We start from the raw sequence: 26,782 nt of genomic DNA on the forward strand, positions 1-26,782 counted from the left end.
ATGTTGAAACAAAACTGGCCAGAGAAATAATATAAAATACCAGGTTATTGACTAGTTTAGAAACGTTTTAATTCGTACATTGACTTGACCAATTAATCTTTTAATAAATCCACCCGGCCTCTTTTGTTGATTGTATTGTACAGTATTGTATTACCGTTGTATTTTGACATCAGATATAATAAACAAGGCAGTGTGTGACTAACTACTTTTACGAGTATGTACAATATCACATTCATTCTACTCGTTAGGTCAGTGTGGTAGCTTGTGTTTCATTTTCTTTTTCTGCATTTTTTACCAGTATTTATTGTAGGTAGTTATAAATGAGGATTGATACATCCTGACATATAATGTATTCCATATTTTCTAATTACAGAGTTATCTGCCCTTGTGGGTAGGTATTGATTATGAGTGTGGAAAACGACGTGAATTGCGCTCACAAAATAATGACCTCACAATGAATACCTAATGGTGAACTAAATCTGTAATACGTAATGGCGGAATAAAAGCAATTTACGATTCTGACTCCGGATAAGTGGTTGTTCTCTATTTTTTTTCTGTCAAAATATATCTTGACGACATAAAGATCAAAGACGTAAAATATGATTGGACACATATATTTATTGTACATAAATTATATTTACAAAAATATGTACATAACAAATTCTCGGATAACAAATATATATTATCAATAACATCATTTCCCATACTCCTTTTTGTCCATTAAACAGTCAGACACACTTCTTAACAACCATACACCCAACATAAACTATCAAGCACTCTTACCCTCCCACACTCCTCACAATTGCATTTTTATGCATTAGTTTATAGCTTTCAACCACTACCACAATCTGCCACACCCACTTTCTACGACCACGCCCATCAGTTGTGACCCCGCCCACTTCCGCCGGGTGGGATATAATCAACATTTAAGGCGGTGCAGTCAGTATCATCTATAGACTACGTGTATTGTTATCACATTGTGGACAATAACAAAGGGACATGCCTATCTAAGAGAAACCCGTGAAGCACACGCGGAACTCGTAACCTTGCCCAAATTCTGCCATTTCTAAAATGGAGGCTCCTATAATAACGTCCCCCATGTTACATAACGTCACAGGAGTAAACTAAGTTTTTTTGTCATCCGAATAAAACAGAAATCCCGAGCTCTGACATGACGATCTATCATTCCATTTTGGGTAACGCCTAGCTGATCAGGACAACGTCTATATTGCTTCAACACAGAGAAAGGTAAAGGTAACACCGCCATATAAGGAGATATGACACGGTTGTCACAATTGAAGACCTTGTTATGTCCTAATTCATAAACAACGCTAGACAAGATGCTAGGTATAGAAAGTCACTACAAAAGGCTGGGGTGATACCATACCCATTTACTTCTTGTGAAGACATATACATATTTCTGTAAAGAAAACAAAACATCCTAAAAATGTCAAAATGTTAGTAATTGTCAATCAAATAATTGCTAGCACTAATTATCACAAGACAAAGATCCATCAACATGCGATCACATTAAGCTATCTGTTAAGTTTGATTTCCCCATTAAATTACTCAAAGGATGTCTCTACAATCCTTTAACACTAAAACCACTATCATCAATTGAAATCGTTATTACACAAGCGTCAAAACGGAAATTATTTAATATCACGCATTGGAAGAGCTCCGGTCAAACAGCAAGATTAACGCCAATATGTACTCGTAAGGTTTAATTTGATGCTGGAACCTTCGAATGAGATTTGACGAAGTGTATTTTTACGGATTTGATTGTCTTTTAAAATCACAGCCGATCCACCGTGTTTAGGATAACGTGTCAAATAGCAAATTCTGTATGATTTCATCTGATGAATTTGCTTGGTATCCGAAATATTTGTTAATGGTTTCAAAATTATTTTGGTCATAGAACAATAAGCACTAAAGCTATTAATATTGACCAATAAGAAAAAAGTATAGCCGTCGCTCCGTTCTCTCCTGACACATATTGCTCTGTTTTATCACGGTGTGGCGCCCGCGTCACTTTCGTTTCCACTGTCTTCTTCTGGAAAATAAAAACAAATAGTTTTTGATGAAAGCAAATCTTACACGTAGTTTCTTCCAACCACTACTTCTAGTATAACTGAGGATAACACTATGGATAATAATAGTAGTAAACTAATTTGTCCAATGGCAATGAAACGGCGGAAATGCTGCTGGAATGAATGTCCCTCTGGTACATGACAATGCAATTTGATAACCGGAAGTACAAGGGATGGTCATAAATGTGTCTAAAGGCTATCGACTTCCGTTCACAAAACAATGACTACTGATATCCGTGTATGTTACAGGAAACAGACAATGTTGGACAGTCTTGGTAGTTATGCCTATAGAGGTCGACAGCGCAGTCTATACAGCGGACATTGGCTAGAATGCATGACCACCAGACTGGGAACTTCAGTGACCTCGACTACACAATCATCTGATTAACGTATAGAAAAGATCCGTTAAACGATATCTATATACTAGGTTTGTAGCGTTTTGTTAAGGTATTGCTGTGTTATATAATTTAAGTGTTCATACTTCCAAAGTGAAGCCCTCAACTTAAATACACGTTTTAACATTAAGGCTTGACAAATAGTCTAGTTTCAATGCTCTACCATAACTTCAATGTAGCTTCATTATTTTAATACCAATGTTTCTAAAATGAAATGGCCTAACGTCAATGTTAAGTCTTCTGAACTGGCCTAACTCCATAGTGTATATCAGTAACGTTGTATAATCGATACCTCGTTGTGACTATAATAACAATTAATCACCGGTAAAAGTCTGTAGTAATGGCGATCATCGCTAATCACTCATCACAGAGAACCTAACTGTAGATCTGTGTTTACTAGTCTCATCACAGAGAACCTAACTGTAGATCTGTGTTTACTAGTCTCATCACAGAGAACCTAACTGTAGATCTGAGTTTACTAGTCTCATCACAGAAAACCTAACTGTAGATCTGTGTTTACTAGTCTCATCACAGAGAACCTAACTGTAGATCTGTGTTTACTAGTCTCATCACAGAGAACCTAACTGTAGATCTGTGTTTACTAGTCTCATCACAGAGAACCTAACTGTAGATCTGAGTTTACTAGTCTCATCACAGAGGACCTAACTGTAGATCTGTGTTTACTAGTCTCATCACAGAGAACCTAACTGTAGATCTGTGTTTACTAGTCTCATCACAGAGACCTAACTGTAGATCTGTGTTTACTAGTCTCATCACAGAGGACCTAACTGTAGATCTGTGTTTACTAGTCTCATCACAGAGGACCTAACTGTAGATCTGTGTTTACTAGTCTCATCACAGAGAACCTAACTGTAGATCTGTGTTTACTAGTCTCATCACAGAGAACCTAACTGTAGATCTGTGTTTACTAGTCTCATCACAGAGAACCTAACTGTAGATCTGTGTTTACTAGTCTCATCACAGAGAACCTAACTGTAGATCTGTGTTTACTAGTCTCATCACAGAGAACCTAACTGTAGATCTGTGTTTACTAGTCTCATCACAGAGAACCTAACTGTAGATCTGTGTTTACTAGTCTCATCACAGAGAACCTAACTGTAGATCTGTGTTTACTAGTCTCATCACAGAGAACCTAACTGTAGATCTGTGTTTACTAGTCTCATCACAGAGAACCTAACTGTAGATCTGTGTTTACTAGTCTCATCACAGAGAACCTAACTGTAGATCTGTGTTTACTAGTCTCATCACAGAGAACCTAACTGTAGATCTGTGTTTACTAGTCTCATCACAGACCACAGAGGAACCTAACTGTAGATCTGTGTTTACTAGTCTCATCACAGAGGACCTAACTGTAGATCTGAGTTTACTAGTCTCATCACAGAGAACCTAACTGCATATCTATGTTTACTACTGTCCTCACCAGCGCAAGGACGTCGTCACAATTGCACCACGGCCGACACTGGACATAATCTACAGGCGTGGCATTTGCTGATTAATATAGTGCGTACAACAGACATCATAAAGGAATCCACCATCTACTTCAGTTTTTCAAAAGCATTGAACATACTCAAATAATAATATATATCCATATCATCTACTGCAAATTCTACCTTATCAAAACCTTAACCATTTCAAAACGCCAGACACTTTGCTACATGTAACATACTATTTTTAAATTATGATTTAAAAAAGAAAGAGACCTTACACACAAATGTATATATAGAGAACAAATCTAAAAAAAATTGTCTACTTAGCCAGTGATTATATTTTGAAGTCATGGTACCAACGTTTCTACGATAGCCTAAATCAAAATGGTTTTGGAGGGTAAGAATATTCAGGTTTGTCATTTCAAACATGCTAAGAAATAAATATTTCCCATGTAATAATATATTGTGAAATTGGTTGACTGTAATGGGTCCAGTGTTATCATTATTCCTTAATTGTTATGAATGTCTTTAACTATTATACAAAGAAAGCATTACAGAAACTAAAGGGAATATCTTAATTTAAGGAGCTTTCTTTTACTTCTGTAATTCGTTCCTATGAGGAATTTTAAAGTCAGGAATATCAATTACACTGAATCCCATTATTTTGCTATTATTTATTTACAGTACGTTATGCCTCGATACTAAGGGTTACTATTACTGTCGTGGATATGCCATCAGTGATAGTAACCTCTGAGGTTTCGAGGATGTGTGTTTGTAAGAATCCCTAGAGTTACCGTACCGTAGTGGACGGTACGCTGTAGTCACACTGGGTTGATCGTCGCACCATGGGCTTTACCAGGATCTCCACAATTTTAGCAGCCTCTGGGGAACACTTCATCAGAACGCCTGTCTTTATACACTTTATCAATTGTTTAATGTCCCTGTGGTAAAACAAAAGCAATATATTATTACGATTGTCTGGTACCATGACCAGCACAGTAGATAATGCCATTAATGAGAAGTAATTATATATCTTTTAAGCAGAAAAAATAAGACCAATATATCTAATTAAACAAAGAAATACCACCCTGAGTAGGAATTGATGGACCGGTGATATATCCGTTTCACCTTTCTACGGTTTGTGTGTCATTCCGCGATAAAATGTAGGTCTCTTAGGAGGGCCAAATTCTCCCGTCACACTGATCACAACACCGCATTGTTTTGTTACTGAGCGCCCCCTATCGGTAGCGTATTAGTTGCTGGGTTGACTAGATTAATATAGCATTATCTGCTTTGTTTTGTAATTAGGGATGACATCCCAGCAGGTGCGCGATGTGGACACCCGGTCAGGACCCTAAGGTACCCAGGAGGAGTTTACTTTGTTCAACCCCTGTATACCACCCGCCCGGGATCTCAGACTTCCCCAATCCCACAGTATTCTTAAACAGGGATTACTTATTGGATACTAATCCTCGAATTTGACTTAACGCCCAAATGTAAATCAGGATGAACATTATATGGATCTAACATGTTTGAAGTTTATCTGAGAGTAAAAACCAACCGAAGTAAAAATTTCATTGAGGCAGTGTTGTCGCCTGGGTGACCGGAAATGGTACTTGAGCATGACAAGGAAGTCAGCCAATGGCGATATGAGCAGAAAGCGTTTTCACAAACAAGAGTGTTTACCTAGCGTATCCAGCCATGAGCGCGAGCAAACAAGGAGTCCACTCCAACTAAGTTCGTGTATTAGGCACAGTCAATAACACACTTCTCTTTTGTCATTAAATAAAGATAATAAGTCTAATTTATCATTAAAATATTCAAACACAATTTGACAGCACTAATCCATTACGATGATGACGGGTAGATTGTTACTCCAGCAAACTACACGCCACCAAGTTCAAACAGATCAGACTGAATATTTAAAATAACCTACGATATCGACCCATGACCTAATGTTACATTTGTACGTCGTTTATTGACCTGCTAAGGTCATCCTTATGTGACGGGCGAGTGGCTAAGATGTCCGAGATGTATCAGAGTTCAGATCCGTGATGTCAGGCCTCGTATGTTACAGTTAACATTACAAACAACTGATCAGTGTTTGGTGATGGGTTTTGTTTGGTTATCCAGGCCCCGTATGTTACAGTTAACATTACAAACAACTGATCAGCGTTTGGTGATGGGTTTTGTTTGGTTATCCAGGCCCCGTATGTTACAGTTAACATTACAAACAACTGATCATTGTTTGGTGATGGGTTTTGTTTGGTTATCCAGGCCTCGTATGTTACAGTTAACATTACAAACAACTGATCAGTGTTTGGTGATGGGTTTTGTTTGGTTATCCAGGCCCCGTATGTTACAGTTAACATTACAAACAACTGATCAGTGTTTGGTGATGGGTTTTGTTTGGTTATCCAGGCCCCGTATGTTACAGTTAACATTACAAACAACTGATCAGTGTTTGGTGATGGGTTTTGTTTGGTTATCCAGGCCCCGTATGTTACAGTTAACATTACAAACAACTGATCATTGTTTGGTGATGGGTTTTGTTTGGTTATCCAGGCCCCGTATGTTACAGTTAACATTACAAACAACTGATCATTGTTTGGTGATGGGTTTTGTTTGGTTATCCAGGCCCCGTATGTTACAGTTAACATTACAAACAACTGATCATGTTTGGTGATGGGTTTGTTTGGTTATCCAGGCCCGTATGTTACAGTTAACATTACAAACAACTGATCAGTGTTTGGTGATGGGTTTGTTTGGTTATCCAGGCCCGTATGTTACAGTTAACATTACAAACAACTGATCATTGTTTGGTGATGGGTTTTGTTTGGTTATCCAGGCCCCGTATGTTACAGTTAACATTACAAACAACTGATCATTGTTTGGTGATGGGTTTGTTTGGTTATCCAGGCCCCGTATGTTACAGTTAACATTACAAACAACTGATCATGTTTTGGTGATGGGTTTGTTTGGTTATCCAGGCCCCGTATGTTACAGTTAACATTACAAACAACTGATCAGTGTTTGGTGATGGGTTTTGTTTGGTTATCCAGGCCTCGTATGTTACAGTTAACATTACAAACAACTGATCAGTGTTTGGTGATGGGTTTTGTTTGGTTATCCAGGCCCCGTATGTTACAGTTAACATTACAAACAACTGATCATTGTTTGGTGATGGGTTTTGTTTGGTTATCCAGGCCCCGTATGTTACAGTTAACATTACAAACAACTGATCAGTGTTTGGTGATGGGTTTTGTTTGGTTATCCAGGCCCCGTATGTTACAGTTAACATTACAAACAACTGATCATTGTTTGGTGATGGGTTTTGTTTGGTTATCCAGGCCTCGTATGTTACAGTTAACATTACAAACAACTGATCAGTGTTTGGTGATGGGTTTTGTTTGGTTATCCAGGCCCCGTATGTTACAGTTAACATTACAAACAACTGATCATTGTTGGTGATGGGTTTTGTTTGGTTATCCAGGCCCCGTATGTTACAGTTAACATTACAAACAACTGATCATGTTTGGTGATGGGTTTTGTTTGGTTATCCAGGCCCCGTATGTTACAGTTAACATTACAAACAACTGATCATGTTTGGTGATGGTTTTGTTTGGTTATCCAGGCCCGTATGTTACAGTTAACATTACAAACAACTGATCATTGTTTGGTGATGGGTTTTGTTTGGTTATCCAGGCCTCGTATGTTACAGTTAACATTACAAACAACTGATCATTGTTTGGTGATGGGTTTTGTTTGGTTATCCAGGCCCGTATGTTACAGTTAACATTACAAACAACTGATCATTGTTTGGTGATGGGTTTTGTTTGGTTATCCAGGCCTCGTATGTTACAGTTAACATTACAAACAACTGATCAGTGTTTGGTGATGGGTTTTGTTTGGTTATCCAGGCCCCGTATGTTACAGTTAACATTACAAACAACTGATCATTGTTTGATGATGGGTTTGTTTGGTTATCCAGGCCTCGTATGTTACAGTTAACATTACAAACAACTGATCAGTGTTTGGTGATGGGTTTTGTTTGGTTATCCAGGCCCCGTATGTTACAGTTAACATTACAAACAACTGATCATTGTTTGGTGATGGGTTTTGTTTGGTTATCCAGGCCCCGTATGTTACAGTTAACATTACAAACAACTGATCAGTGTTTGGTGATGGGTTTGTTTGGTTATCCAGGCCCCGTATGTTACAGTTGAGATTACAAACAAGTGATCATTGTTTGGTGATGGTTTTGTTTGGTTATCCAGGCCCCGTATGTTACAGTTAACATTACAAACAACTGATCATTGTTTGGTGATGGGTTTGTTTGATTATCCAGGCCCCGCATGTTACAGTTAACATTACAAACAACTGATCATTGTTTGGTGATGGGTTTTGTTTGGTTATCCAGGCCCCGTATGTTACAGTTAACATTACAAACAACTGATCATTGTTTGGTGATGGGTTTGTTTGGTTATCCAGGCCCCGTATGTTACAGTTAACATTACAAACAACTGATCATTGTTTGGTGATGGGTTTTGTTTGGTTATCCAGGCCCCGTATGTTACAGTTAACATTACAAACAACTGATCATTGTTTGGTGATGGGTTTTGTTTGGTTATCCAGGCCCCGTATGTTACAGTTAACATTACAAACAACTGATCATTGTTTGGTGATGGGTTTTGTTTGGTTATCCAGGCCCCGTATGTTACAGTTAACATTACAAACAACTGATCATTGTTTGGTGATGGGTTTTGTTTGGTTATCCAGGCCTCGTATGTTACAGTTAACATTACAAACAACTGATCATTGTTTGGTGATGGGTTTTTGTTTGGTTATCCAGGCCCCGTATGTTACAGTTAACATTACAAACAACTGATCATTGTTTGGTGATGGGTTTTGTTTGGTTATCCAGGCCTCGTATGTTACAGTTAACATTACAAACAACTGATCAGTGTTTGGTGATGGGTTTTGTTTGGTTATCCAGGCCCCGTATGTTACAGTTAACATTACAAACAACTGATCAGTGTTTGGTGATGGGTTTTGTTTGGTTATCCAGGCCTCGTATGTTACAGTTAACATTACAAACAACTGATCAGTGTTTGGTGATGGGTTTTGTTTGGTTATCCAGGCCTCGTATGTTACAGTTAACATTACAAACAACTGATCAGTGTTTGGTGATGGGTTTGTTTGGTTATCCAGGCCCCGTATGTTACAGTTAACATTACAAACAACTGATCAGTGTTTGGTGATGGGTTTTGTTTGGTTATCCAGGCCCCGTATGTTACAGTTAACATTACAAACAACTGATCAGTGTTTGGTGATGGGTTTTGTTTGGTTATCCAGGCCCCGTATGTTACAGTTAACATTACAAACAACTGATCATTGTTTGGTGATGGGTTTTGTTTGGTTATCCAGGCCCCGTATGTTACAGTTAACATTACAAACAACTGATCATTGTTTGGTGATGGGTTTTGTTTGGTTATCCAGGCCTCGTATGTTACAGTTAACATTACAAACAACTGATCAGTGTTTGGTGATGGGTTTTGTTTGGTTATCCAGGCCCCGTATGTTACAGTTAACATTACAAACAACTGATCATTGTTTGGTGATGGGTTTTGTTTGGTTATCCAGGCCCCGTATGTTACAGTTAACATTACAAACAACTGATCAGTGTTTGGTGATGGGTTTTGTTTGGTTATCCAGGCCCCGTATGTTACAGTTAACATTACAAACAACTGATCAGTGTTTGGTGATGGGTTTGTTTGGTTATCCAGGCCCCGTATGTTACAGTTAACATTACAAACAACTGATCATTGTTTGGTGATGGGTTTTGTTTGGTTATCCAGGCCCCGTATGTTACAGTTAACATTACAAACAACTGATCATTGTTTGGTGATGGGTTTTGTTTGGTTATCCAGGCCCCGTATGTTACAGTTAACATTACAAACAACTGATCAGTGTTTGGTGATGGGTTTTGTTTGGTTATCCAGGCCTCGTATGTTACAGTTAACATTACAAACAAACTGATCAGTGTTTGGTGATGGGTTTTGTTTGGTTATCCAGGCCCCGTATGTTACAGTTAACATTACAAACAACTGATCAGTGTTTGGTGATGGGTTTTGTTTGGTTATCCAGGCCCCGTATGTTACAGTTAACATTACAAACAACTGATCAGTGTTTGGTGATGGGTTTTGTTTGGTTATCCAGGCCCCGTATGTTACAGTTAACATTACAAACAACTGATCAGTGTTTGGTGATGGTTTTGTTTGGTTATCCAGGCCCCGTATGTTACAGTTAACATTACAAACAACTGATCATTGTTTGGTGATGGGTTTTGTTTGGTTATCCAGGCCCCGTATGTTACAGTTAACATTACAAACAACTGATCATTGTTTGGTGATGGGTTTTGTTTGGTTATCCAGGCCCCGTATGTTACAGTTAACATTACAAACAACTGATCATTGTTTGGTGATGGGTTTTGTTTGGTTATCCAGGCCCCGTATGTTACAGTTAACATTACAAACAACTGATCAGTGTTTGGTGATGGGTTTTGTTTGGTTATCCAGGCCTCGTATGTTACAGTTAACATTACAAACAACTGATCAGTGTTTGGTGATGGGTTTTGTTTGGTTATCCAGGCCTCGTATGTTACAGTTAACATTACAAACAACTGATCAGTGTTTGGTGATGGGTTTTGTTTGGTTATCCAGGCCCCGTATGTTACAGTTAACATTACAAACAACTGATCAGTGTTTGGTGATGGGTTTTGTTTGGTTATCCAGGCCTCGTATGTTACAGTTAACATTACAAACAACTGATCAGTGTTTGGTGATGGGTTTGTTTGGTTATCCAGGCCCCGTATGTTACAGTTAACATTACAAACAACTGATCATTGTTTGGTGATGGGTTTTGTTTGGTTATCCAGGCCCCGTATGTTACAGTTAACATTACAAACAACTGATCATTGTTTGGTGATGGTTTTTGTTTGGTTATCCAGGCCCCGTATGTTACAGTTAACATTACAAACAACTGATCAGTGTTTGGTGATGGGTTTTGTTTGGTTATCCAGGCCCCGTATGTTACAGTTAACATTACAAACAACTGATCAGTGTTTGGTGATGGGTTTTGTTTGGTTATCCAGGCCTCGTATGTTACAGTTAACATTACAAACAACTGATCAGTGTTTGGTGATGGGTTTTGTTTGGTTATCCAGGCCTCGTATGTTACAGTTAACATTACAAACAACTGATCAGTGTTTGGTGATGGGTTTGTTTGGTTATCCAGGCCCCGTATGTTACAGTTAACATTACAAACAACTGATCATTGTTTGGTGATGGGTTTTGTTTGGTTATCCAGGCCCCGTATGTTACAGTTAACATTACAAACAACTGATCATTGTTTGGTGATGGTTTTTGTTTGGTTATCCAGGCCTCGTATGTTACAGTTAACATTACAAACAACTGATCAGTGTTTGGTGATGGGTTTTGTTTGGTTATCCAGGCCCCGTATGTTACAGTTAACATTACAAACAACTGATCAGTGTTTGGTGATGGGTTTTGTTTGGTTATCCAGGCCCCGTATGTTACAGTTAACATTACAAACAACTGATCAGTGTTTGGTGATGGGTTTGTTTGGTTATCCAGGCCCCGTATGTTACAGTTAACATTACAAACAACTGATCATTGTTTGGTGATGGGTTTTGTTTGGTTATCCAGGCCCCGTATGTTACAGTTAACATTACAAACAACTGATCAGTGTTTGGTGATGGGTTTTTTTTTTGGTTTATCCAGGCCCCGTATGTTACAGTTAACATTACAAACAACTGATCATTGTTTGGTGATGGGTTTTGTTTGGTTATCCAGGCCCCGTATGTTACAGTTAACATTACAAACAACTGATCAGTGTTTGGTGATGGGTTTGTTTGGTTATCCAGGCCCCGTATGTTACAGTTAACATTACAAACAACTGATCAGTGTTTGGTGATGGGTTTTGTTTGGTTATCCAGGCCCCGTATGTTACAGTTAACATTACAAACAACTGATCAGTGTTTGGTGATGGGTTTTGTTTGGTTATCCAGGCCCCGTATGTTACAGTTAACATTACAAACAACTGATCAGTGTTTGGTGATGGGTTTTGTTTGGTTATCCAGGCCCCGTATGTTACAGTTAACATTACAAACAACTGATCAGTGTTTGGTGATGGGTTTTGTTTGGTTATCCAGGCCTCGTATGTTACAGTTAACATTACAAACAACTGATCAGTGTTTGGTGATGGGTTTTGTTTGGTTATCCAGGCCCCGTATGTTACAGTTAACATTACAAACAACTGATCAGTGTTTGGTGATGGGTTTTGTTTGGTTATCCAGGCCCCGTATGTTACAGTTAACATTACAAACAACTGATCGATTGTTTGGTGGGTGGGTTTTGTTTGATTATCTAGATTTCCATAGATTATTACAGTTGGTATTAGTGAGATTAAACCCATTGATCACAAATTTACTTACATACAAGAAGTGTTTCAGTTTTCAAATTACATAATAGTTACTGTGTAGCTACCTTATGAAAGTACAATAGCCTTTGAATGTTCCATTTGTACGTGACATTGCCATATAAACATTGATGTTGTTTCGTAAAGTACGAACAGCTGCTTCAATATTTCTTTCGTTTTTCAATATGTAAATTGCCACTGTTTATGTATCAATAAAATAAGTTGGGACAGATCTGTTTATTTCCTAATAACTTGAGTATGGAACATGACCCGATTCAGTGCGTATGAATACAATTTGTACAAAATCACATGTCAATGTTTACAAATAACGCATGTTCGAAACAATCGGGGATATACAATAAAACAGATTTAATTTTTCTTAAATGTGTTATTGCTATTTGACCTGAATAAAATAACTGAAATAAAGGAATTATTTTTACGGTGATGTCATCGATAAATTTCGGGATTAAGCTGCAGTCAACGGCGCGCATTTTCTGAATGGCTGTTGTGAATAGACAAACATGACGGCAGTGTAATTTTGACCGCGAATGACACGTGGTAAATGATTGCATCGGACGTTCTGATTGATTTTATTGTTCACAGAAAATATTGTAAATATAAGGATTAACCAGATCGCGTTTACGCAGTTTACTTCGTGCTCCATTGGGTTTATCATCTAAGCAATGTGATTGATAAATCCTTAATTGTCAAATTCCAATGCACTCTATGTAAGGATATAGGAATGTTTTATTATTGTGAAACATCACGCTGAATAACCTTGTCACAAATATTACAATGGATTGTATACTTGGTGTAGCGCAATTTCACCAGGTAAAGAGCGGCTATTTGTATGTCATAAACATCCAATTCCAACACACGTGCCAAACAAAACAGAACTCGTAAGAATGCATTACTATTCCAAGTTATTTCACTATTGAACCATTACGGTCAATTTGTTGTTTTGTCCTCTGTTCTGACTTCAATCATTTGACAATTATTGTAACAATAAATTTGTAACATCTCATTGCTATACAATGTCAAATGGTTTAACTTCCCATTGCTGGATGGTTACATGCCATACTTACCCACATAATTCCTGAAGGGGGAGTGAATCTATCCGCTGCATCAAACGAACTGTCGTATGCATTATATTTTCAAAACATCTCTCGGAATTACCGCCAACGGCTTGTAAACAATTCTGGTTTCTTGCATAAACTGTTCAAATAAAAAACAAAATCTTTTTCACAATCATAAATATAATTCCAATATCGAACAAAAGCGTGTATTGTTATTAATCCCATAAATTTGCATGTTTCACAATGGAAAACCATGTGATAAATTCCATAGCAGTTGGTTTTCGTTTATGTTTACACTCTCCAGTGTGTAAACACCTACGGCGCCTCTGATTGGTCAATGCCAAGATCTCTTGATTCCGATTGGCTCTCAACTTCAGGCTACTTTTCATAGCACATTTTCTTTAAAATGGCATTGTATTTACTGTATAACAGGTAGATACTTATTCAAAGTATTAAACAATAGAATATTAGTTCACTATTTAGGCACTATATTTATGGCCGAAAGATATCTTTACACTTTGTATTGTGGTAAGTTTCCCTGAATGAAGACGAGAAATTGGTCACCTCGGTATAAATAGAGTTAAAGTTATGGGATGAATAAGTTCCCCAACGCGTGACTGTTGTTTATCATGTTTATTTAAACTCTCGTTAGTTAATTTTCAAATTTTCAAAAGACACTCGCCAAAGCTCGTGTCTTTTAAAAAAATTGAAAATTAACTAACTCGAGTTTTATAAACATGATAAACAGCACTGTCACTTATTGGGGAACCTTTATATATATAATGATTCTTGTAATCCTCTAATAGTCAATAAGTCTAGTTTTAAAGTGAATAGTCGGGCAAAGAAAACCAGTCTAAATGCGTTCATTGGCCTTCCAAAAGTTCTCACATATTAATACGACTGTCAAGTTCTGCTTAGTTTCCCAGTTCTGACCATTAAAGTAAAGAAAAGTTGAAAGCATTGAAAGCGAGGCTGTGTGGAAATGTAACCACGGACATAGTGTGCCGGGAGGACGTTTTAGAATTCCCATACTTTAAATTAATTTCTTCGTACGCAGACAGATTTTGACGAGAGATTTTTATTTTTCCATTTCATAAGAAATTATACTGGATACATTCACACCATTTTTACTGACTTTAGCCATCCTTGCCCGACTGTTCACTTTAACCGATGTCAAGGAGAAAATTTATACATTAGTTGGTGTACCAGAAATTTCAACGACGTGATGGCAATGTTCTAATGAAACAATGACCTTATAGATGTGGTTAAATTACTGATGGTGTAGGCTCTCTAACTCTGTTTTACGACAGAGACCTGTAATTGACAAGTGAAATTACAAGACATTGTGTCGGCATATATAACATTGCAGGGGAATTTCTTGATATCAGCGATATCTAATATGGTTGCTTGGCAACCTTTTACGGTTATGTGCATAGTGTATGACGCCATACATGTACTATTGAACGTGCTGGTAATGATGGTGTCGCGTGCATACCTGGACTACTGCTGACCGGCATTGGGGAGTCTATGGAGAACATTATAGTCTACAGGGTGGTTAGGTGAAAGGTACCTATATGATGCATATACCACGTTCCCTAATTGTCAAAACACTATGGGAGGAATGCCGTGATCGTCTTAGATCTGACGTGGAGCGCGCTGTTTATGTCAGTTATGATCGACAAACACACAATGTAAACACGTGCGTTAGTGTCCGTCCTGTTCTCCGTTTATTCGGGGATATGCAGGTACCACGTGCTCGCTCGATGTTTAAACACGGGCGGAGGCTAATAGCACCTCAAGTACTTTCCCTGGGGTCCTATCCTGTTCTCTGTCATATTCAAGTGTTTTCTACACGTGCAAACTACTCAGAATTTCCATTGGATAAACTCTTCACTCTGAACCAGATTTCACAGGTAAACAAGCGTAGCCTGTTATATCTGAATCCACACAGGTAACTCTGGCTTTAAGACAGAAGATATATTAGCTGAGCTCCGACAAAAAACTTGTTTAGGTTTTTATTTGAGTGACCTGTCCTCATTAGCGACAAGCAAACATCATTATACAATAAAGGAACCTTGCTAAGAGATCCTAACTTCACTCCTCGCTGGGAATACAACCATTAGTCACCCAGATATTTGAAACACTGAATTGCACTCGGGTGCCACTTTGTAATAAATGATAATTTTAATGGATGTCAAAAGCGCAGGCCACACTACACAGGGCTGCCTTTCTCTGCGTGTGTCGCTCGGTAACTGATGATTTATAATCGACTTTATAAGACACTTCTGTCTCTTGTGAGTTTTTTCTTCTCATTATACTCATGTTCGTAAATTAAACACGAAATGACAAGCGCATTTTTGTTGAATTCAGCATAACACTTTTGGTTACGCACGATCCAAAGAATTTAATCACATTTAATTTTTTTTTTCTTTTCATGTTTTGTTTAGCTTTTTTTTCGTATCGCCCTGGAAAGGTACGTTAAAAGCGTTGTATACCGTTTCGTATTTAGTCTGTTACAATTTGCTACAGTGACCAAAATACAGAAAATAAATCAAGTCAAAGTCTTGCTCGATACAAGTTTCTTATTGGCCTAATATAATTGGTATTAGGTCTCTAGTAAAGCGTTTGATGGATTTACAATACTTCTCGTCGAGGACACTTTGGAATTCTAATGGATGGGAGGAATGCCGTGATCGTCTTAGATCTGACGTGGAGCGCGCTGTTTATGTCAGTTATGATCGACAAACACACAATGTAAACACGTGCGTTAGTGTCCGTCCTGTTCTCCGTTTATTCGGGGATACGCAGGTACCACGTGCTCGCTCGATGTTTAAACACGGGCGGAGGCTAATAGCACCTCAAGTGCTTTCCCTGGGGTCCTGTCCTGTTCTCTCTCTGTCATATTCAAGTGTTTTCTACACGTGCAAACTACTCAGAATTTCCATTGGATAAACTCTTCACTCTGAACCAGATTTCACAGGTAAACAAGCCTAGCCTGTTATATCTGAATCCACACAGGTAACTGTGGCTTTAGCTTTAAGACAGAAGATATATTAGCTGAGCTCCGACAAAAAACTTGTTTAGGTTTTTATTTGAGTGACCTGTCCTCATTAGCGACAAGCAAACATCATTATACAATAAAGGAACCTTGCTAAGAGATCCTAACTTCACTCCTCGCTGGGAATACAACCATTAGTCACCCAGATATTTGAAACACTGAATTGCACTCGGGTGCCACTTTGTAATAAATGATAATTTTAATGGATGTCAAAAGCGCAGGCCACACTACACAGGGCTGCCTTTCTCTGCGTGTGTCGCTCGGTAACGATGATTTATAATCGACTTTATAAGACACTTCTGTCTCTTGTGAGTTTTTTCTTCTCATTATACTCATGTTCGTAAATTAAACACGAAATGACAAGCGCATTTTTGTTGAATTCAGCATAACACTTTTGGTTACGCACGATCCAAAGAATTTAATCACATTTAATTTTTTTTTCTTTTCATGTTTTGTTTAGCTTTTTTTTCGTATCGCCCTGGAAAGGTACGTTAAAAGCGTTGTATACCGTTTCGTATTTAGTCTGTTACAATTTGCTACAGTGACCAAAATACAGAAAATAAATCAATCAAAGTCTTGCTCGATACAAGTTTCTTATTGGCCTAATATAATTGGTATTAGGTCTCTAGTAAAGCGTTTGATGGATTTACAATACTTCTCGTCGAGGGCACTTTGGAATGTAGAAAAAGTTCTGTATAAAAAATGTAAAGTTTATATAATCCAAAAATGACCCCTTACATTTCTGTAAAACAAACCCTTCTTGTCGATTTCTTTATCGCTGCTTTTGATGGTGTCGTCTCATTGACCTTATAACTTTCCGAGCGTCGTCTGCATGACGCTTCTTGGCCGCCATCTTATTGCTGATGACGCAATGGACAAAATCTATAACTGTATCATAATGACCATTACCCAATACGAGATTCTACAAACCTAATGAAATATATCTAGATATCATATGACATTGTTTAAGCATTATTTTAGGTATGCAATATTCATGCTCCATGAACAAGTAAGACTGTCTTTATACAGTAATATTTTTATAAGTGTAAATCTTACCCTCGTATATCATATCATTACGGCAGAGCTGTGTCAGTTCTTCATGAGCACCATAAGCATCCTGATTTTTAAGCGATTCTGTGATCTGAGCATCCGCTTCAGGTGGGCAGCTGTCAAACAGTTGTTGAACACACCTGAGAGCATCGTTGTATGTTCTGTAAGAGTAAAGTGTATATATACAGGTCAGGTTCTGTGGTCTTACGTTATATAAATAAGTAATGACCATTCGAGTCAAAAACAGACTTTTACAATCCTTACTTATTCGCACTTAATTGTAAGAAAGGAAACGCTGAGTCTAGTTTTTGTCATCAGCAAATGGTTCAGCAACCAATGGAAAGTGTCGTCGCTTTCCGAAGGAATGCGGTTGGAAGTGATTTTTATCCGATACAACAAAAGATGCAAATATTCCAAACCGTCTTTCAGTTATTAACTATGCGATAGCTTAATTAAGCCACAACATTGCATGCGCATGGCTGTATTTAACACGTGGCATGGGTGTTTGCACTTTTACTGATTTTCAATTAATACAGCAATTTCTTTCCTAAACCTCCGACAAAAGACGCGAATGGATAGAGTAGACTCGCTCTGTCATGTTTGTCTCGCATCACAGCATGTGACAGATCACACGATAAAACCAATTACATAGAATATTCGTCCCTTAGTTTTGGAAAATGATAAAATGTACTCTTAAAAAGTTTTTTTTCAAAAAGGTTGATTGTAAAAAACGTTAAAGCCATTAACGGTTATAAAAAGAAGAGTGATGGAGTGATCAAACATGGCTGCCGTGGTGAGCGACTCAAACTTCTACAAACATGGCCGCCATGGTAATAGGGGCGACTCATACTTCAATAACAATTGCTGTCGTGGTAACAGGAGCGACTCGAACTTCTACAAACATGGCCGCCATGGTGATAGGAGCGTCTCATACTTCTACAAAAATGGCTGTCGTGGTAACAGAAGTCACTCGAACTTCTACAAAAATGGCTGCCATGGTGATAGGAGCGTCTCATACTTCTACAAAAATGGCTGCCGTGGTAACAGGAGCGACTCGAACTTCTACTTCAAGCTAAGCTGTGAAACCCTATCTGCTCTTCTGATGAAACTCTAATTGACCTTTTTGTATGTATAAAGTCAAAAATAATATTACCGTATCTGATATTCCGACGATTTACAAGTGATACGAATTATCTATTTGATCATCAGTTGTCCAAAAACGGACGCGTAGACAACCGTACTGTACGTAATGCCATCGATAGTGAACTGTCATCGTTGATGAATAAGCTATCAGAATAAAGCCTCGTAGGTTCGAGGCGACCATTCGGACGACCAGACTATTGAGACAGACACAAAGATAGATTGATTCTTCAGAGATCAGTCGGCTAGACTTTTCTCACGAAACAGTCAGCTTACACGCTATTTCTTTCTTTATCATTGTTGATGTTTTTACGACAATTCATTTACTACATATACAACCACATACAGAAATAGTGCTTTACATGAAGATACTAATGTTTCTGATCTGAGGGTATGGTCGTCCAGCAATCCCCGCCCCACACACTGGTAAAGCGTACAAACAATGAATATATATTCCTTGTTTACAAAACACAACTTTACATTATCTGTGTTAAGAGCGAGTGCACAGAAGAGAACAATTTTTTGAAGACGATCATTCCCTAAGATGAACTTTAGGATTTATTTTGATCCTGTGTAGATGTGGAGGAGAGCCGATTCCTTATTACAGCTATTGGCTACAGGACTAATCAGTGTTTTCAGTGTTTGATCAAAGTAAGGGGTGCTACCATGGTACTGTTTGATCATATACCACCATTACATTGGATACAGACAATCTACGCACATATAATGTAGAATTTCTCAGAAGTTATCAACAACTAAAACGATATTAAAAAGCATGGGAAACGCGTCTAAAGGAATGAGCATGTTAACTAGTTGTTTGACTGTAGAGAGACTATAGACAACCATCATCTACACATCAAAGTGTGATGGTAAAGGTTAGGTATGGCTGGTAATGACGTGTACCCAAACTCTTCATTACTGACGATTACATCGTTGTTACATAACAAAGCACAACATAGACGATATTGGATTTTTTTATTTAGCCAAACATGAACAACTTTCGTAGGCGAAGGACACTATGTTCAAATCCTGCACCCAAAAGGAGTAAATGATGTCATTGTTCCATCAATTCTTTTCGGTATTAAGGGAATGTCCTATTTTGGAAATCATGTGAGAGTCACGCAAAGATATATAAGATAAAAACAGTTAAGTGCTATCTCACTGAAATATCGCCACAAACACCAATAACACATTAATACAAATCATATTCCTGAAAACCGAGCCTTTAGTATGGGTAGAACTGTCATCGATACCGACTGTGGAAGGATGGGCTTACTTTTTAAGGTTGAACGGTAATATCAAATTTCAAAACTGAACCAATAAAGACATCAGGAAGAGGAATTTCAATTTTCAAGTAAGAAGTAAAATACTAAATGTACTAAATGTACTTCCAATGACATCATCATTCGATTCTTTAGATATGATTCTTATGTCAAATAGTGTCTTCACCTGACACATCTGTTTTCCAACAGCACAAAACCGTAACATCATGTTCCATAAAATATGTATAATTTTCTGTAAACCTACCACATGACCTATATAGGTTAAACTTAGCATTGTATGTGTTGTCATGAAGGTGTATTTAGCACTAACATCCGGGCACCGACTGTCGGGATGACAGGCTCAGCCCCAGGGCCCTCATTAACAGGTTTGGTATGGTAAGTTTGTGTGACAGAGGTCATCCTGGGTCGTAGCTATGCCAAGTAGGATAAGTTACACTTATATATGTGATTCATTAGTCCATCTTTAAATTAAAATATCACTTGTATCCTGATATAGCCGCCATGCCATCTGTTGGCAATCCAAATTCCACCATTCAGATTTACCTGACAGACGAAAAAATCGAAAGTGGTGCCCAGGTGTTATTCTCACAATTTTTATAAAACATCGTTAAGTAGAAGACGTAAGTTATTAGTAAAAGCTAGCGAGGATCAGATAGGGCGACAAAAGTAACCGTGCTATCACCGGGTGCGTTCGACTGGGTCCCTCAGTGAGGCGTGTAGTGCCCGAACCACCACGTGTGCAGGTGTTCTACAGATACAAATTATGATACAAGTCAACACATCGACCCTCTATTCATTAAAACGGCAAATATCATTTTCGACGGGAATTCTTTATTCGTGATAGAGTATCCATGCAATTTGGCTACGTAGTATATATACATAAAAGCAACAGGGAACCAGTTTAAATGGAGTTTCACTGTAAGACATTCCATCATCAATCCACAGTACGCACTCTACGACACGAGCGCGTGTCTTCATTGCAAACCAGTTGGATGGGGAAATGTCTTATTTACGATTAAACAATAATTAAATAATTCCTCATCAATTAATATGCAATTATGACTCTATAACCATGAAAGAATTTCGTGGGAATGCAGACATTTTTTGTGTTGTTATGCTGTCGCATCGTGGTGTGCAAATCTACACGTAACCCTACCTTCTTTGACTATGTAGATGTGCACTAAGTACATTGCAGCAAATCGAAATTTGATTGGGAGAATAATAAGATATGACGTCACTGTAAATTGGCCTTGTTTTTTGCTAATCTTGTGTTTTGAATCTGTTGGAGATGAAACGGCTAGAACTTTGGATCATGAACTGTTAGGCCTACAATGGTACCATAGAAACATTTCAATAAGATATGACGTTGTTGCTGATGACTTACGTGCAGAATGAGCGAAGTAACTCGACATTGACCCCCGAAAATAGGGCGTGATCACTCTCCTGTAGACTATGGAGTTGAGTTCGATAATCACTAAAGCAATTGGACGCAGCGGTCTTCACATACTGGGGGCATACTGTCCCGTCAACGTGTGCTATCACTGAAACAATGCAGAAAACAGAACAATTAGAGCTTAGAATCTGGTTTTACAATTGACACTACTGAAACAAACCAAAAACATATTAGAACTTGTCCAGCTAAACATGCAATAGCATTGAGAACTTGTCCAGCTAAACATGCAATAGCATGAATACACATCAACTGTTTTTAAAGATGTGATTTAGAGGGTAATTTAATGTAATGATCCAATATAATATGTATGAAATGTCTCAAAGTAATAATTTAACGTCATTTTCTGTTTGCATTTATTGGTTGCAAACATCTGCGCCTGGCGGGCTACTATCATACCTATTGCTAGTCAGAGTAATTATAACAGAAACATATATCAATGTTCGATATACCAGACAGCTCTGTATCCCATTGGGAACCAATATATCTACAAGTATAAATTGTCTCTGGCGAAGAGGAACGAAGCATCAAACGAAACGTCACTACAAAAAATGCTTTAAAAGTGGTGAATAGGGAGGCGCAGACAGGCGGTTAGACATCGTGCGGAATACATCAGGAAAATGTTAAGATAAGTAGATTAAAGGAATTTCAAATATTTCAAGAAGTGGATGTCAATACAGCGGAATGACAAGCTGTCATTTCAGGGGGCTGGTGGCGGGCAGTAAGACTGACAGTTTAATGTTTCTCAGACACATGTAGGTGCACGTCATTTCTCAACACATATCAACGTAGTTTGAGATATATCACATGGCACACTATGATACAGAAATACTGCAGAACGCGATACCATCACCAGATATGACGGATCGTACGCACCATTATATCAGATATGGATATACTAAACCCCAGGAACAAAACACAGAAAAGGAGAAACTTAGATACCAGCTATATACCAAATCATCTAAAATCTTCCCTGCCACCAGATCAGACGAAAGGTTTGTTGTAGGACCGTGTGATGGACGGTGATTGGAACAGCCATCCCCCGATCGCGATCAATGTCAACACATACTTACAAGGTAATAAAGGTAGAACCACAGCTAAATAAAACGACGCAAATGTCTAGATCCGACACAGAAAATGTTTTAAAAGTAATAAACTGTAGAATTTATTCTCAACCAATTGATTTTGTTATGGAGTCGAGAAAAGAAACCCGTTTGATACGAGCGCCCCTGCCGGGAAGAACACAGCGCCAGTCGTTTAGACTCTTGTCTCAGTCCGTTAACTGCAAACGTTTGGTCACAGTGAATGTATGAAACCTGCCCGATTAAATATCGATCTGGACATAAACACCAAAATGATTTCTCTGTAAATCAGTTCTATTGGTCTAGACATTTACCAAACAGCAATAAATATAGGTAATAGTTAATACATGTACGATATTTGTGGCGTCCCGCAGTCGGCGGTTGACGTTGATAGCATGTAATATCGTATGCATTAAAACCCCCAATTTAAAATACAATCTATCAAAACGGAAAAATGACTAAAAGTTTGGGGAATTGATAAAATGTAGAGTTTAGAGGAGTTCCTTTCGTATATCATTGCCATGCTATTTCGGAGCTTCTCGGGTTCCTTCACACATGGTACTCATTCTCTTTAGATTGATCAAAATATTTAGACTATTACTAAATTTATTTAAACCAACTCAGAGGAAATTTTATTACTACATGTAACTAGAGAGGTAATCATTTACTTATTGTCTAACGCTGAGAAACAAAAATTGATCAACTTTGATGACAATGTAAATCTAAAGAGAATGGGGAAACTCCTACAGTAAGTGCACGAGTATTTCATCAGGAGGGCGCAATCTAAATATTAGAATTGATGTATAATCCGCCAGCTGGTATCGAAGATACAAGTTGGATGCAAATATTTTAAGTGAAAATATGTTTTATGTGAATTTGCATGATTCCTAGTTTAACCTTGAAATAAGTTTGATGCATAAACAAAATATTTAGCTTTATTTAACACTTCACAATCGTCTAACCATCAGTACAGTACGTTTGCTACCGGCGGAAGCTCAGAACTCACTCTGCCTCTGGCACGAACCACCAGAATTCAAATCTCGAACAAGCGTCTATCAGCCGTCCTAATATCCTGTTCAAAGCAATAGTTGATAAAACTCTCATGCGAACGATCTAGTGTTGAATACGATCATAAAATTATAATTCATCATTTGAATTACAACGTACTATCTGTTTCTACCGCTGTGTGTATGAAAACCACCGTCAATCTATAACTAACTTACCAGGCAGTGCCACGTACAACTGATCAGAACATTTTCTATGGCATCTCTGAAAATAACATACTTTTCAAATAAAACCTCGGCAAATCGATTCGATTTCTAAATAAAACATATATATCAGTTTTACGCTAGACCACGTGTATATACATTAAGATAGGTATCGGAAGGAGCTGGTATTTACTGTGCGGTATCTTCCGATCCCTGTACCGCTGTTGCTCTTCTGACGATCGTAAACAAGGAGTATGCGGTGCCGTTAGTGTACTAATCCAGTATTGTAAAAATGTCTCTTTTAGAAGTTGGCGCAATTGATGCAGACCAGTGACCGCAGGGCGATACGTCAAACATAAATAAACTTTCTTTATACAAGAGTTAGCTTGTAATTCCTTACACATGGCTAATGTCAGTCCATTCATGGAGCTCATTGTCGAAGAACTAAAAAAACAAGACTGACGGTACCGCTGTGATGAGTAGTACCAATAAAATAACACTGTTACCTTTTTAGAAAAAAATATTATGAATTTGAAATGTATAGTAGTATATGCATACCTATTCTCTCATATTAAACAAGTGTATAGCGAAAGGTCAGGTGGCATAATTGGCTTGCAATGCATGATCCTCAGCAACATTAACGAAAAGTGATTTACTGATTTGTGTCAAGCAACAACAAAACAAATCAATATATCACAACATCCCCAATTTTACAAAAAGATGTTAACGAAAACCTTAAAAATTAATTCACTATTAAAGGGACAATTCACTCAGGCTAATTCTTTTACATAACCAAGAAGCAAAATATGGCATAAATGTATTGTTCTACATTTCTTATGAAACATATAACATAAAATATTGACAAATTCCACGTCATTGTTTAGTATTTTAATTAATATCGTTGAAATATCAAATCGTTGATCAATACGATTAAGCAGGTACAATATGGACTCTGTACCCATACCCGAGCCAAAGTCACGCACGTTAAACAAATAAACTACATAACCACAGAGATAGTGATAAAATGATTTTTAGGCAAGACAATTCACCTAATAAGGTAAACACACTACTGTCAGAGCGATTTGAACAGTTCTAGACAAAAGTTGCATTACTCTACACGCAAGGGACAGGGTTCGGCATACAAGAAGTTCGACCACAATGTGTAATGGCGGACAGCGAGCAAGTTTGAACATTTCACACACATGTCGCCACCGTGGGCTTTTCAGGCATATCACAGTAAAACCGACTGATCTAATTTCCATTAGAACTGAGTTTTTTCTGATATATGTACAAATTTTAATGTTCTCTTAGACTGAATTGTCCCTTTAAGTAACCAATGCATGGACACACGTATCATGTAGTGGAGGCTGATAGCGGAAAGTGATCCCACCGCTGCCATCAAATGAAACAGGCGGACGCTCATCAGGTGATCCTGTTTAACACTTCACCATAAAGTCTTAAACAATAGTATACCTCTTTATACTGCAGCATATTTTGTCACATTGTTTCTGGGCAATGATAGGACAAAACCTGTTTGTTCTTGACCTTGATTTACGATGTGTGGACAGAGAGGAGGGATAAAAACCGTTGACCGACAGGTCCATTTATTAGCCTGGGGTATATATTGTACTGCATCTTGGCTCGCCTTCTACATGTCTCAGAAACTTGGATGTCCGCTTGTCACGAAAGACCTGCGTAAAACAGCACTGAAACACTTCGCGCTGGAATCCCTAAGGAGCCGCAATCTCCAAAACCGGGAACCAGTCGTGATGGAGTTGTATTCAATGCAGTATCTTGTCGAAGTGTCGACGTTACGTTTAGCCACCTTTCTGCTAAGAAACGACACCAAAAAGCCTGCGGTCACCACTCCGCTGATTTACACAGCGTCAAAATTATCCGTCACACATTTAACCCTGCCAGCTATTCGATAAAATGGCGCTGATTTACTCGGTAACATGCTTTAGACTAATTTCTTCAAAGCAGAGGCAAATTTACTTTGTTCATAATTATCATTGAGGAGTTTTTCCAAGACAGTACTAAGAGCCATTCGCGCAGAACAGGTGCGAGATGCTACAAGCTAATGTGCCATTATCCTAGTTCATCGTCCCATGAGAGTCATCTCGTGTGAGGACCGACTAGACACATCAGATTGTCTTCACCACCGCTGTCTGGCACCAAGTCATTGGAGGACGCGACACTACAGTGTATTGAAAAATCATAATTTCCCCGCAAAAATACTTTTTATGTAGCCGGCCTCTCAACCCTATTGCAAAATGACACGCTATTGTTGGAATTAGACATATTTTTGTTGATGCTACATTAACATTGTATTTAATATCGGCTGATATATCAGGAAGCCATGGGGAAGGTTAGAATTGTCTTTATATGCCTTTATTAAACAACTCACCTAAACCTGGAAGTCACTTAAGGCCAAGGTAGACACAAAAAGTAACATGACTCCACTGGTAATATTCTAACGAAGAGCATATTATGCGTACACCATAATTAAGCGAAAGTGACACATACCTGAAATGCTAATTTGAATATATTTCTAATTAACATTTGCATTATTCGTGTTTTTTCTTCTATACCTAAGACAGAATTTGTCTTAGTTCCTTGAACAGATGACAAATCCGTGTAGGTGTTGATATCGACGACGAAATGACGCACGATTTCTATCACCAAACGTTTGGCTATTATAAATGCTGCATGTGTTATTTGGTGACTCGTCAGCTCGATCCATGAATACTAAATACTAATTGTACAAATATAGGGGCATCAGGTACAATGCCCTGCAATGATATCCCAGTCTTGCAAGACTTGCTTCTGTAGTCCGTCATGTTACGTATGTTAGTCCGTCATGTTACGTATGTTAGTCCGTCATGTTACGTGTGTTAGTTCGTCATGTTACGTGTGTTAGTCCGTCATGTTACGTGCGTTAGTCTGTCATGTTACGTGTGCAGCCTGTTCTGATCATTGGGGTGTTTTGTAAATAGATATGTG

The 26,782-nt window shown here is 38.1% G+C and overlaps 1 protein-coding gene across 1 annotated transcript in view; it reads right to left on the bottom strand.

Annotated features, from left to right (window-relative positions):
* Positions 1-598: 598 nt before the first annotated feature.
* LOC138304677 (uncharacterized) overlaps positions 599-26,782 on the bottom strand; it is a 43,551-nt gene continuing 17,367 nt past the window's right edge. The window contains exons 2-6 of the mRNA XM_069244882.1: positions 21,424-21,580; positions 17,623-17,777; positions 13,518-13,647; positions 4,733-4,874; positions 599-2,053 (exon numbers count right to left, since the gene is read on the bottom strand). Coding sequence (XP_069100983.1) covers positions 1,913-2,053; positions 4,733-4,874; positions 13,518-13,647; positions 17,623-17,777; positions 21,424-21,580 — 725 coding nt within the window. The 3' untranslated portion in view covers positions 599-1,912. The remainder of the gene's footprint in view (positions 2,054-4,732; positions 4,875-13,517; positions 13,648-17,622; positions 17,778-21,423; positions 21,581-26,782) is intronic.

Source organism: Argopecten irradians, chromosome 12, assembly GCF_041381155.1.
Source record: "Argopecten irradians isolate NY chromosome 12, Ai_NY, whole genome shotgun sequence".
NCBI classification, from domain to species: domain Eukaryota; kingdom Metazoa; phylum Mollusca; class Bivalvia; order Pectinida; family Pectinidae; genus Argopecten; species Argopecten irradians.